This window comes from Bos grunniens, chromosome 28 (assembly GCF_055505025.1).
Source record: "Bos grunniens cultivar Pamir isolate PY7600 chromosome 28, Bosgru_T2T1.0, whole genome shotgun sequence".
Lineage (NCBI taxonomy): Eukaryota > Metazoa > Chordata > Mammalia > Artiodactyla > Bovidae > Bos > Bos grunniens.
Genome location: NC_141192.1, coordinates 17929554 through 17944754, shown reverse-complemented (window position 1 = coordinate 17944754; position 15201 = coordinate 17929554). Strand labels below are relative to the sequence as shown.

The 15201-nt window shown below is 40.5% G+C and overlaps 1 protein-coding gene and 2 pseudogenes across 21 annotated transcripts in view; 1 reads left to right on the top strand and 2 right to left on the bottom strand.

The window, feature by feature from the left end:
* The window catches only part of ASCC1 (activating signal cointegrator 1 complex subunit 1), a 134249-nt gene that overhangs the window by 90905 nt on the left and 28143 nt on the right, over positions 1-15201 (bottom strand). For 18 of the 19 annotated variants that reach the window (XR_015156849.1, XR_015156850.1, XR_015156852.1 and 15 more), the window contains exon 5: positions 11627-11805. Coding sequence is in view for 15 of the 19 variants with exons in the window: in XM_086382135.1 (XP_086238261.1) it covers positions 11627-11805 (179 nt within the window). In the remaining 4 variants the exon portion in view is untranslated. Of the gene's footprint in view, positions 1-10813; positions 10871-11626; positions 11806-15201 lie in introns of those variants that run through there. The other variant, XM_086382141.1, reaches the window with a different exon arrangement.
* LOC147342937 (non-selective voltage-gated ion channel VDAC3 pseudogene) lies at positions 7922-9718 on the top strand (annotated as a pseudogene). Its single transcript, XR_015156853.1, has one exon. The product of XR_015156853.1 is annotated as a non-selective voltage-gated ion channel VDAC3 pseudogene (transcript).
* Positions 9084-10646, bottom strand: LOC147342936 (charged multivesicular body protein 4b pseudogene; annotated as a pseudogene). Its single transcript, XR_015156854.1, has one exon. The product of XR_015156854.1 is annotated as a charged multivesicular body protein 4b pseudogene (transcript).

Below are 15201 nucleotides of genomic sequence, written 5' to 3'. Positions count from 1 at the left end.
GGGATTAACATATACACACTGCTCTGTATAAAATAAATAAACCACAAGGACCTATTATATAGCATAGGGAACTAACTATATTCAATGTCTTGTAACAACCTATAATGGAAAAGAATCTGAAAAAGAATACACATATATACACACACACAACTGAATCACTTTGCTACACACCTGAAGCTAGTTATACAAACACATACAGGTGAAGACATCACAAAAAAACCTAAAACCAGTATCTCTTATGAACAGATATAAAAATCCTTAATAATTCAGTTCAGTTCAGTTCAGTTGCTCAGTCATGTCCGACTCTTTGCGACCCCATGAATTGCAGCACACCAGGCCTCCCTGTCCATCACCAACTCCCGGAGTTCACTCAGACTCACATCCATCGAGTCAGTGATGCCATCCAGCCATCTCATCCTCTGTCGTCCCCTTTTCTTCCTGCCCCCAATCCCTCCCAGCATCAGAGTCTTTTCCAATGAGTCAACTCTTCGCATGAGGTGGCCAAAGTACTGGAGTTTCAGCTTTAGCATCATTCCTTCCAAAGAACACGGCTCTAATAAATCAAATCCATCAAAATCAAGTTTTAGTATAAGTGTTGCTAAAGCGAGCACAAATCCAGGAAAATATAAAAATTATAATACATCAAAAAATAAGTGAGGTTATCTGAAGAGCCAGACTGGCTTAACATTAAAAAAATTAATAAATGTAATCAAGTGTATTTATACTATGAAGGAAAATATGTAAATCTCATATTAAAAAAGGTTAACAAAGTTTAATACTCAGTTTTGATTTTTTTTAACTCTCAGCAAACTAGGAAGAAAATGGAATTTCCTTAACCAGATAAAGAGCATCTGTAAAACTTAATAATAAAAGACTGAGGACGTCCCTGGAAATCCAGCAGTGAAGATTCAGCCCTTTCACTGCAACAGAACTAAGATCCCACATGCTCTGTGGTGTAGTCAAAAACACAATAATAATAATAGTAGAGGACTGAATATTGTTCCCCTATGATGGACAACAAGGAAAGACTGTCCTCTCTCACATCTTCTACTCAACACTGTATTCGAGGTGCTGGCCATACGTCCAATAGAAAGACAAATACCGTATGACATCACTTACATGTGGAAACACATGATACAAACGAATTTATTTACAAAACAAAGAAACTCACAGACATAGAACACAAACTTATGATTACCGAAGGGTAAAAAGGATTAGTGAGAGAGAAATCAGGAGCTTGGCATTAACAGATACAAACTATATATAAAATAGCTAAACAACAAGGTCCTACTATATCACACCTATATTCAATATCCTACAACAAACCGTAAGGGAAAAGAATATGAAAGAGTATGTGTATGATGTATGTGTAAGTGAATCACTTTGTTATATACCAGAAACTAACAAAACATTGTAAATCAACTATACTTCAATAAACAATTTAAAAAATGAGAGACCACCAAATGTTAAACCTAAACTCTTCACACATCATTAGTGGTAGGAAGAGGCACAACCACACCTGAAATAGTTTTAACAGTTTTCTATAAAATTAAACCTACATCTGCACTTGATTCAACAATTATACCAAGTACCTGCTCAAGAGGAACAAAAACATACTTAACCCAAAGATTTCTATACAAATGATTAAAATAGGTTCATTTACAATACACTAGAAACCACTTAAAGAGTTGAACTAAACACATTTTGGTACAGTCATGCAAAGGAGTATGCTTAACAATAAAAAGAAATGAACTACTGTAACACACATCAACATGAATGAAGCTCAAGAACGTTCCACTGAACAACAAAAAAAATAAAAGCCACAAAGACTATATCCTGGGGTCTTCTCAGAGGTAAACATTCCGTGCTTTCACTGCAGGGGGCATGGGTTCAATTACTGGTCAGGGAACTAAGATGGCACATGCTGCATGGCACAACCAAACAACAACAACAAAAAGACTATATGCTGCATAACTCCATTTATATGAAACTCTAGCAAAGGGAAATCCAACAGTAACAGCAGATAAGTGGTTGGCTGGAATCACTGGTAGGAGATGAGATGGCAGGAAGTGGAAGTGGCTGCAAAGATGCACAAAGGAATTTTTTCGGCTAATGGAAATGTTCTACATCTTGTTTTTGATGGTTGTTGCACAGCTGTATATGTCTTATGTCTGTCAAAACTCAAAGCATATTCTTAAAATATGCTTTATATTTTAAGCATTATGCTTTATATTATATGTGCATTACATACTTTGTAAGTTGTAACTCAATAAAGTTGATTTTTAAAATAAAATGGAAAAAATCTATCAAAAAATTTTAAGTTTACATTCGCCTAACCCATGTATCATACTGTTCATGGGGTTCTCAAGGCAAGAATACTGAAGTGGTTTGCCATTCCCTTCTCCAGTGGACCACATTCTGTCAGACCTCTCCACCATGACCCGCCTGTCTTGGGTGGCCCCACACGGCATGGCTTAGTTTCATTGAGTTAGACAAGGTTGTGGTCCGTGTGATCAGATTGGCTAGTTTTCTGTGATTATGGTTTCAGTGTGTCTGCCCTCTGATGCCCTCTTGCAACACCTACCTAGAGTATTGCCAAGAGAAAGCACTGGTCATAGCAAACACCCTCTTCCAACAACACAAGAGAAGACTCTACACATGGACATCACCAGATGGTCAACACCAAAATCAGACTGATTATATTCTATGCAGCCAAAGATGGAGAAGCTCTATACAGTCAGCAAAAACAAGACCGGGAGCTGACTGTGGCTCAGATCATGAACTCCTTATTGCCAAATTCAGACCTAAATTGAAGAAAGTAGGGAAAACCACTAGACCATTCAGGTATGACCTAAATCAAATCCCTTATGATTATACAGTGGAAGTGAGAAATAGATTTAAGGGACTAGATCTGATAGATAGAGTGCCTGATGAACTATGGATGGAGGAGACAGGGATCAAGACCATCTCCATGGGAAAGAAATGCGAAAAAGCAAAATGGCTGTCTGAGGAAGCCTTACGAATAGCTGTGAAAAGAAGGGAAGCGAAAAGCAAAGGAGAAAAGGAAAGATATAAGCATCTGAATGCAGAGTTCCAAAGAATAGCAAGGACAGATAAGAAAGCCTTCCTCAGCAATCGGTGCAAAGAAATAGAGGAAAACAACAGAATGGGAAAGACTAGAGATCTCTTCAAGAAAATTAGAAATACCAAGGGAACATTTCATGCAAAGATGGGCTCGATAAAGGACAGAAATGGGATGGACCTAACAGAAGCAGAAGACATTAAGAAGAGGTTGCAAGAATACACAGAACTGTACAAAAAAGACCTTCACGACCCACATAATCATGATGGTGTGATCATTCACCTAGAGCCAGATATCCTGGAATGTGAAGTCAAGTGGGCCTTACAAAGCATCACTACAAACAAAGCTAGTGGAGATGATGCAATTTCAGTTGAGCTATTTCAAACCCTGAAAGATGAGGCTGTGTAAGTGCTGCACTCAATATGCCAGCAAATTTGGAAAACTCAGCAGTGGCCACAGGACTGGAAAAGGTCAGTTTTCATGCCAATCCCAAAGAAAGGCAATGCCAAAGAATGCTCAAACTACCACACAGTTGCACTCATCTCACACTCTAGTAAAGTAATACTCAAAATTCTCCAAACCAGGCTTCAGCAATATGTGAACCAAGAACTTCCAGATGTTCAAACTGGTTTTAGAAAAGGCAGACGAACCAGAGATCAAACTGCCAACATCTGCTGGATCATCGAAAAAGCAAGAGAGTTCCAGAAAAACATCTATTTCTGCTTCATTGACTCTGCTAAAGCCTTTGACTGTGTGGATCACAATAAACTGTGGAAAATTCTGAAGGAGATGGGAATACAGGACCACCTGAACTGCCTCTTGAGAAACCTATATGCAGTTCAGGAAGCAATAGTCAGAACTGGCCATGGAACAACAGACTGGTTCCAAATAGGACAAGGAGTATGTCAAGGCTGTATATTGTCACCCTGCTTATTAAACTTATATGCAGAGTACATCATGAGAAACGCTGGGCTGGAAGAAGCACAAGCTGGAATCAAGATTGCCAGGAGAAATATCATAACCTCAGATATGCAGATGACACCACCCTTATGGCAGAAAGTGAAGAAGAACTAAAAAGCCTCTTGATGAAAGTGAAAGTGGAGAGTGAAAAAGTTGGCTTAAAGCTCAACATTCAGAAAACGAAGATCATGGCAACCGGTCCCATCACTTCATGGGAAATAGATGGAGAAACAGTGGAAACAGTGTCAGACTTTATTTTTGGGGGCTCCAAAATCACTGCAGATGGTGACTGCAGCCATGAAATTAAAGACGCTTACTCCTTGGAAGGAAAGTTATGACCAACCTAGATAGCATATTCAAAAGCAGAGACATTACTTTGCCAACAAAGGTCCGTCTAGTCAAGGCTATGGTTTTCCCAGTGGTCATGTATGGATGTGAGAGTTGGACTGTGAAGAAAGCTGAGCGCCAAAGAATTGATGCTTTTGAACTGTGGTGTTGGAGAAGACTCTTGAGAGTCCCTTGGACTGCAAGGAGATCCAACCAGTCCATTCTAAAGGAGATCAGTCCTGGGTGTTCTTTGGAAGGAATGATGCTAAAGCTGAAACTCCAATACTTTGGCCACCTCATGCGAAGAGCTGACTCACTGGAAAAGACCCTGATGCTGGGAAAGATTGGGGGCAGGAGGAGAAGGGGACGACAGAGGATTAGATGGCTGGATGGCATCACCGAATCGATGGACATGAGTTTGAGTGGACTCTGGGAGTTAGTGATGGACAGGGAGGCCTGGCGTGCTGTGATTCATGGGGTCGCAAAGAGTCGGTCACGACTGAGCAACTGAACTGAACTGAACCCATGTATTCCAATTCTAAGAATTTATCCGAAAATGTACCCCAAAGAAACTGTCAGCCAAAAACAGAAAGATGTATTTACAAAAATGTTCATTATAGCATTATTTAATATAAATAGTTTCCTTTAGTGGTCCATCGCAGGAGATTGATGAAATAAGTTAGGGTACATACACAGACTAGGATCTTTACAGCACCTAAAGGCACCAGTTAGATTTATATATATTGACCCAAAACATGTTGTTAAATCAAAAAGATAGGGAGGTCCATGGTTGCCTAGTGGCTAGGATTCCGGACTCTCACTGCTATGGCCCTGGTTCCATCCCTGGTCAAGGAAAGTGAGATACCAAAAGCCATGTACAGCCAACAACAAAAAAAAAACAAACCCAAAAAGGTAATTAGAAAACAGTGTGTGTAACAATTTAAATAAATATACATAATACATACATATGTAAATTTTTTAAAATGTATGAGCCAACTGTATACCAAGAGAGGTCATCTCTTTCTTATAAGGAAGAAAATGCTAAGACCACTCCTATTTTAGAGATGAAGAAATTCTCATCAGAGATGTCAGATAAGTGTCAGAGGAGTCAAAATAAGACTGAGAGCCACACGGTCTTTCAGGAAACCACTGATATCTCAATGAACAGGTATACATTCTTCAAAGTCACCAGAAAGGAACTTTCCTCAGTCGGAAAAATAAAAGAGTACCAGTGGAAAATGCCTGCATGGTTTTATGGTCATCTGCTTATCAGTCTAAATTCAGTAAAACTTTCTTCAGTAATAGGTGGATAATGGTTCCTTATTTACTGTTTTATGCTGTGCTTACTTCCCTGCTGTTATCAAGATCTGATTTAAAAGCAGGAAGACGACATGTCAGCGTGGAGTCTCCCTGAGAGCAGGAAGGAAGTACTTGGGACTGATTAAGGCCAGCATGATACACATAGTGGCCAATCTCATTCCAGCTGAGTTAAAGTAATCATTCCAATATTTATTCCTTTTCAGCCCATGCCAGGAAACGAAAGAAAAGTGAAAAACATTCACACATATAGAGAGAGAGAAAGAAAAAGGCCAATTTATTACAATCTGCTTGTCACATACCAGGTATTTGTAATATTTCAAAAAATAAATAGTCATTGAGCTTCAATAAGTGGTGTTTACAAGGTAAAACAATTCCAAAACTTACCAGCACGACCCCCACAAAATTTATCCAAACTGTACTGAAACTTCAATATTCCTGATCTTCTCCTACCCTACCCTCCACTCCCACTGAGAATAAATCCTCTTGCTATGAAATTTTAAGAGGAAAAAAGATACTCTGGTGGTTGACTAATGACAATTAGTAATATTCTGATGGCTTTCTAATCATATATATGTATGCATGGATACACACATATGTATAGTATTTGAGTACTGAACTTATAGATGTACCTTTGTTCAAGCACACAAATGCTAAGAAACTTTGAGATTATATGGTTCTGTACTGTCTGCTCACATCTGCCCAGTCTCTATCTTCTTATCATATTAAATAATCAAGTTGATGAACTGTCACCCCAGTCCCACAAAAGTACTTGGATTCTAATACTTCTATATCTGGATACCTATATCTCACTCTATCCTAATACCTAAGACCCAGCTCGAGCAATATGGACAAGATGAAAAAAGGAAAGGAAAAAGAAGAAAGGATCTTACAAAAATGCTCACCAAATCATTTTCTCTGACCTTGCCCACAACTATCAAATAGAGGGCTTATCTACTCTGAATACTCCAAGTAATACTTTTAACCTAACCAGTCATAAAAATATCAGGAATAGCAGTTACCTTTTATCAAATGTTTCTTTTGTATCCAGCACCATGCTGAGTACTATATGTCATCTCATCTAATCCTTCCTACAACTCTCCAAAGCAGGCTGTAAAAATCTGGAGAGGTTCACTTGTTCAAGTCTATACAGATTGAAGAACCCAGAATCAGATGTAGGTCCATCTGTTTCAAGAACGAAAAAAAATCCTAACCACTATTCTATTTTATCCACATGCTTTTATTCCTCTCTTTACTACAAGATTGAGAAAACACAGTATGGACACCCATATGCAAAAAAATGAACCTCGACCTAAACCTTACAACTTAAACAAATACAAAAATTAACTAGATCACAGATCTAAGTGTAAAAAAGCAAAGCCATAAAAATTCTAAGAGAAAACCTTTGTGACTTGGGGCTATGCAAAAAGTTCTTAGACATGACATTAAAAGTTCAATCCATAAAAGAAGAATTAATAAATTGAACTTCATCAAAATTTAAAACTTTTGCTCTATAAAAGTCACTGATAAGAGGATGAAGAGATAAGCTACAGCCTGGGAAAAAATATTTGGAAATCACATATCCTTGAAAGGACTTGTATGTATAACATTTACAAAAGAACTCTCAAAACTCAGCAGTAAGAAAACAGTTTTAAGTTGTGCATAAGAAGTGAACATGGGCTTCCCTTGTGATTAAGAATCCACCTTGCCTGGTCCAAGAAGATCCCACAGCTACTGAGTCCATGTGCTGCAACTTCTGAAGCCCACACACCTCGAGCTTGTGCTCCACAAGAGAAGCCACGACAATGAGAAGCCCACACGCTGCAACAAAGGGCGGCCCCTGCTCACCACAACCAGAGAAAGCCTACATGAGCAACGAAGACCCACCACAATCAAAAACAAATAAAAATACAGATCTTAAAAAAAAAAGTCAACACCTCTCCAAAGCAGATATAAGAATGGTTAAAAAACACACAATAAAAAGATGTTCAACACCATTAGCCATTAAAGAAATGCAAATTAAAACCACCATAACATCTCACTACACACCACACTCATTAGAATGGCTAAAATGAAACTGCCAACACCACCAAATACTGGTAAGTATGCAGAACAGCTGGAATTCTCTTATGCTGCTGATGGGAGTGTAAGGTAATAAAGGCACTCTGAAAAACAGTTTGGTAGTTTCTTATGAAGTTAAAAATACACCTAGTGCAGGTGCTGCGAGCATGGTCCGGAGAAGACCTTCAGCGGTGCCCTGGCGGAGTGGACAGGCCCCTCCTGGTGCAGCGGACGGGCCCTCCGGTTGGAAATATGTGTAACACGCCGACTTACTGTGACCTAGGAAAGGCTGCCAAAGATGTCTTCAACAAAGGATATGGATTTGGCATGGTCAAAATAGATATGAGAACCAAGTCATGTAGTGGAATGGAATTTTCTACTTCTGGTCATGCTTACACTGATACAGGGAAAGCATCAGGCAACCTAGAGACCAAATACAAGATCTGTAACTATGGACTGACCTTCACCCAGAAGTGGAACACAGACAACACTCTTGGGACAGAAATCTTGGGAGAATCTCTTGGGAGAATAAGTTGGCCGAAGGGTTGAAACTGACTCAATATCGTATTTGTACTGAACACAGGAAAAGAATGGGGAATTGAAGGCTTCATATTAACGGGATTGTTTCAGTCTTGGCAGTAATGTTGATATAGATTTTTCAGGACCAACCATCTATGGCTGGGCTGTTTTGGCCTTTGAAGGTTGGCCTGAGTTTTGACACAGCCAAATCCAAACTGTCACAGAATAATTTCGCCATGGGTTACAAGGCCGCAGACTTCCATCTGCACACTCAGGTGAATGATAGCACTGAGTTTGGAGGGTTGATCTACCAGAAAGTGAATGAGAAGATTGAAATGTCGATAAACCTCGAGTGGACAGCCGGCAGTAACAACACCCGCCTAGGCATCGCTGCTAAGTACAAGCTGGACTGCAGAACTTCTCTCTCTGCTAAAGTAAACAATGCCAGCCTGACTGGACTAGGTTACACTCAGACCCTTCAACCAGGAGTGAAACTGACTCTGTCAGCTCTAATCGATGGAAAGAACTTCAATGCAGGAGGGCACAAGGTTGGTCTGGGATTTGAACTAGAAGCTTAATGTGGTTTTGAATAAAGCATCAGCTTTGTCCCTGGAGGTGAAGAGAAATGAACCCACTATATTTTGGCCTTAAAATTCTTCTGTGAAATTCAAAAGTGTGAACGTTTTATTCTTCCAAAGAATTGTACTCCTCCCCACACTGAAACTTAGATACTGAGTCCATCCTAAGGGAGGTGCTTGAAGGCATGCCCGGAAGTGGTCACGTTCTTGCCCTGTTTCAGTTCAGTTCCACAGTGTTATTTTCTTTTTTTTTTTTTTTTTTGAAAATTAATCGAGATATTTAATAGACAGTGCAAACCATAATTTCATCTGAATATAAATGTATGCACATGTTTCCAATGGGTTATCTATCAGTTATCACAAACAGCAACAAGGACCTTAGAGCTATGTTAGAAAAATGTATAGCTGGAATTTAACTCAAACAATCTCACACACTCTCAAGAGAACACCATCCATTTCAAATCAGTGTCACAAACTCCAGAAAGACCAGGGGGGTGGGAGTGAGGAGTGGGCCAGGGTGGGGAACACAGGGGCCAGTACACAGGTGATGGACAGAAATACAGCTCTCGAGGAAACCAAAATAGATGCATTATTACAGCTAAGGACAAGGAAAAGCCTATGGCTTTTAAAAAACGACTCTTCTGCCAGTACCATACACGTCTTACAAAGAGATGTGCGACAAGTCAGCTGACTTAAAAAGACAGAGGCTACATTTTCAGGTCATTCTGACTGCAAATGGTCGACCCTTGCCATTGAGGTTCAGCAGTGGAGTTAGCGTAGTCCAGAAGCTCAATGTTGGATTTGCAAATACAGTTTATTTTACAGAAATTCAACATTATAAACAGCAGGCACCTCCCCCCCACCCCACCCCACCCCCTCCCCCCCACCTGTCCCGCTGGGTGCAGACCATGCTATGCGGAGTGAGCAGTGATGCGGCCCTACTGCTTTGGAGGGAGATTTGAGAGCGATGGAACCTGCCTGCACCACATCCGGCCTGCCCCGCACACGCACGCGCCTGCCCGCTGCGCAGGCCACCAGAGTCTGTCTGGGCTCAGCCCGCACTGGACCGGTTAAATGGTTCCAGCCCAGGTCTCTAATTCCTTCATGTCCTCGTCTTCCTCTTCCTTCTTCTTGGCGGGTTTTGATGGTAGGGATATAGAGGGAACACTCGGTAGAGGGACTGTTTCCGGTCCACTGATTTCCAGCAAATTCTTGTCTAGTTCCTCCTGTTCTAGTTCTTCTAATTCTGCCATGAGCTCATCCTCGTCAAACTCTTCTCCAAACCCTACGGGTTTTGAAATAGCTGTTGAAATCTCTTCTGCAAGTTCCTGCTGGTCAGCAATGTCCTGCATTAACTCATCAACTTTGTCGATGTCCATGTTGTCGTGGGCAGCCTTCATGGCCTTGGCGGCATAGCCCATGTTCTTGAGCACCTCGGTGTTGGTGTTGGCATTCTCCAGGGCCTCTCGCTGGAACTCGATTGTTGACAGCGTGCCGTCGATCTGCGCCAGCTGCTTTTCATACCTCTTCTTGCGCTTCAGGGCCTGGAGTGCCGCGCGCTTGTTTTTAGTGCCGTGCTTCTTGGCAGCCGTCAGCTCCTGCTCGATCTTCTTCTCCAGGAATTCCTGCTTCTTAGCATCTCCTCTGTGTCCCGAAGCCTCTGGATGGCCTCCTGGGGGGTCGGGCCGCCCTTGCCGGCCTTACCCCCTCCAGCCCCGAACAGCTTCCCGAACACCGACATGGTTGCTGCTAGCCGCGCGGGCCTACGCCGTCCGCTCCGGCTCGGCTCGGCTCGGCTCGGCTCGGCTCGGGCGCCCGCTCCTCTCCCCGCCGCTCCCTGCCGTCGCAGGCCTCTCCTCCACCTCCGCCCCGCCCACAGTGTTATTTTCAAAGTGTTCCTCAGCGACAGTGTAGTGTCATGTTCAAAGGAGATGACCTGACCCTCCAGTTGTCCATCACGTCCTGCATGTCCCACACCACTTTTTCATGACCTTGCAATATATTGGTCTCTGTATGGTAGTAGAATCTTTGGTTTTGCATCAGAGTAAAATAAAATAAACCCATCACATTTGGAACATAAAAAAAAAAAAAAAAATACCTACCATAGATCCCAGCAATCCCACTCCTGGGTACTTAAGGAAATGAAAACTATGTTCACATAAAAACCTTTACACAAATGTTTATAGTAGTTCTACTTATAATTACCAAAAACTGGAAACAAATCAATGAAAGAGGATAATCTACTGAAACAGACCACTCAGCCATTACACTGAGTGAAAAAAAAACACAATCTCACATATAGTACATTCTCAGGAAAACATATAGTATATATTCAGGAAAGACAATGCTAATAGTAACCAAGAAGGGATTAGTGATTCCCAAGGTTTGGGGTGAGGAAGAGGTGACTCCAAGAGACGACGTGAGGGAGTTTTTGGGGGGAGTGCAGCTGTTTTGTATCCTGATTGTGGTTAAGTGGCTACAGGAATCTATACATGTGCTAAAATGAATAAAAATACACCCACAAGGTGCAGAATGGTAGGTACATTAGGATGATCCTTTTGTGTCATCCTTTAGAGGATATTTCTGTAATACATGGAAACTTATGTGCTGATACAACTGTAGGTATTTTTTTTCAGTTCAGAATTAAAAGAAACCATCAGAAATGGTTCCCTTTTTCAGTGGGAGAAGAGATGTGTATCTTTCTACTGTTTGAATTATGAGCCATTTTTTTACTCTTCCTTATACTTTTTCAACTTTTAATTTTGTTCTATTTGTTGCTTACCATGGAGCACTTCTCCAGTACTTCCTCCTGGAATTTCAGAAATCGTTCCTGAACTTCAGCTTCATTGAGGAAAAAGGCAAGGAAGTGAGTGAAGGGCTGCTTTCTTCTAAAAGTGAGCAGAAGAACATCAATCCGAGTTCGGGCTGAAACTACACCACTTCGATGCTGACCAGTGATTACTGTAAGCAAAAAAAAAAAAAGATTTAACACGCTCAAGGACCATCAGTTGGTTGTAAAATAGGTGACCTCTTAAAACTGTCATCTCTGGGGAACAAAACTGTCATGAATGTGTACATAATTCTGAACAGCAGACAGTATCAAGGGTAAGAAAGCTGTTAATGAATCCAGTCTAAGCAGAATGAGGTTTAAACAGAGTAACCTTAAGACCGTCTGATGAAGTAAGAAAATGAATTCAAAAGCTACAAAGCTATCCCTCATACCTTGCTAGTATGAATGTAAAATGGTGCAGCTGATATGTAGAAGTCCGGCAGTTCCATGAAAAATTAAACAGAGAAATATCACATGACCCAGGAATTCCACTCCTAGGTAGAAACTCAAAGGAAGTACAGGCAAGTATTCAAAAAAAAACAAAAACTTGTACAAATGTTCATAACAGCTTTATTCACAACAGCCAACAGGTGGAAAAACACAAATGTTCTTTAAGCAATAAATGAACAAATAAACCGTGGTATTAGGTATTATCATACACTGAAATACTATTTGGCAAAAACAAAAAAGGAGTGAAGTAATCATACATGCAAAAACATGGATGAATCTTGAAAACAGTATGCTAAGTTAAAGATGCCAGACACAAAAGACCACATGTTGCATGTTTCTGTGTATAGGAACTATCTAAACAGGCAAATTCAGAGACAGAAAGCAGATTAGTGGTGACAAAGATCTGGGGAGTAGTGAGGAATGGCAAGTGACTGGTTAATGGGTATGAAGTTTCCTTTTTGGCTGACAAATGTTTTGGAACTAGACAGTGGCTGTCAAGCAACTGTAAATGTTTCCTACTCCAGGGCATCTTTCCCACCCAGGAATCGAACTTGAGTCTCCTGCATTGCAGGCAGATTCTTTACAGTCTGAGCTACCAGGGAAGCCTGTAAATGTACTAATAATGCCACTCGATTCAACACTTTAAGGTGGTCTAAATGGTAAATTTATGTGGTGTATAATCTACCATTTTAAAAAAAAGAACAATGTATTACACAGAAATTCAAACAATAAAAATTAAGAACAAAAAAAGTGGAGTTTTCTGTTATGTGAATTTACCTCAATTTTAAAAAATACTGTGGCAAAATTTTTAGCAATTTGCTATAGTAAAAGAGCAAAACGGAGTCTACTACAATATATACGATCCTACCCTAACTGTATGAAAAATACAAGGTTAAGTAAAAATGTTTATCTATATCTGCATTGTATGTATGGATATAAAATTTCCACACCTTGGTCTTCTCTGATCTGGGCTGTCTTTATATATAAATGAAAATAAGAGGAAAAACCACAAAACCTTACACTACAATCTGTAAAGAAAAAAAAATCATTTAAGGATTACATAACCTCTGTTGAATAGAGATTAAACCTCTAGGTTCCAGAACTGGCAGTGCTTGGTTCAAAACAGAAGCTAAGGCCAGACGCAGAAGACAGGAACAGTGACCAAAACTGCCACCTCAATGGAGGACTTACTAAAGAGGCAAGGACAGCCTTCCGAATATGATGTGAGATACTGAAGTATTAACTTCGATAGTAGCAACGTCTGCTATGTACTTTCAAAACCACAAAGCTTGCTCCTTCCAAGCAACTGCAGAAGTTGCTTGGAATGGAACAAGTAATTCCATTTATTTGTCCTAATACTTCCCATTAAAGCATTTGAAATTTTCTACAAGAACAGCCTATTTTTTTAAATGAAAATGAAATTATCATATCCATTTTGTTGTAAAGAAACAAGATGGAAATTTCTGGGAAAAGAAGTAAATTATGAATGAACTGGGATTCCAATGATAAAAGAATCTGCCTGCCACAGCTGGAGACTAAGGAGACACTGGTTTCATCCCTGAGTCGGGAAGATTCCCTGGAGGAGGAAATGGCTACCCACTCCAGTATTCTTGCCCGGAGAAACCCATGGACAGAGGAGCCTGGCAAGCTACATTTCATAGGGTCACAAAGAGTCGAACACAACTAAGCAACTGAGCACTCACGCACGCACATGTGAATGAATGAACAGAAAGCCTAAAACCTGTTTGCCTAAATAGAAAATTGACATAAGTCATAACAAAAAAATGTAAGAGAGCTTCCCAAATGCCACTAGTGCTAAAGAACCCACCTGTCAATGCGGGAGATGTAAGAGACTCAGGTTCAACCCCTGGGTCAGGAAGACCCCTGGAGGAGGGCATGGCAACCCACCCCAGTTATTTTTGCCTAGAGGATCCCATGGACAAAGGAAAGGAGCCTGGCCGGCTACAGTCCATGGGGTCGCAAGGAGTCAGACGTAATTGAAGCGACTTGGCAAGCACGCACAAAAAAATTAAGAAGTAGAGATACGGTATTTTTTTGATGATATAATTGTATTTTCAGTAGAACACTTTGAGAATCCAAAAGATTCAAATGCCCGGTGAAGGGAAGTGTCCAAGCAGGCATTCAAATAATGTGCCATAGAAAGACTGACAAAGGAGGACTCAATGGTAAACTGGAACAATGTTAAAGTAGAAACTATAACTATCTCTGTACAAGGAAAAAAATATGGTAAGAGACTAAAAGAAAAAGGTATGCAGGGGAAGGAAGCTTAAAACTCCTACTATATCTATCCTTTTGCACTAAGAAGGTAGTTTGGCAGAGAATAAGACTAGTAAGATGTTTTCATTTTTTTAACACAGAAAACTGCTAAGGGCATGTCAAAGGTGCTCAGACTTATTTCCAGAAAAAGATTCAAAGTTGAGCAAACAATGACTACAGAGCAAATATGATGAGGTTAGAAATATTCTAAAACTACAAATATCTGAGCGGGTCAGAATTTACTTGACATGGGTCTAAGGACTACAACAAGAGATACAGAGGAAGAAAACAAAGGCACTAATGTGGAACTTTATAAAAACCAACTGCATAACTAAAATGACAAAATAATTTTAAAAGCCTGGAGAATCCCATGGACAGAGGAGCCTGGCCAAATACAGTCCATGGGGTCGCAAAGAATCGGATACAGCTAAAACACGCACAAAAAAATCATTCTTATATCCCACTGCCTGAGGCTTCAAATCAGACTAGACCAAATTCTTATCTAGAGGACAAATTAGTGAAGTCGTTCAGTGTCTGACTCTTAGCGACCCCATGGACAGTAGCCTACCAAGCTCTGCCATCCATGGGATTTTCCAGGCAAGAATACTGGAGTGGGCTGCCATTTCCTTCTCCAGGGGATCTTCCCAACCCAGGGATCGAACCTGGGTCTCCTACACTGCAGACAGACGCTTTACCATCTGAGCCACCAGGGAAGCAAATTGAAACCTACCAGATCATTTTCTTCTCTAGTTTCTCTAATTTAGGAGAGGCAAAACAACTAATTACAGCATATACCATAT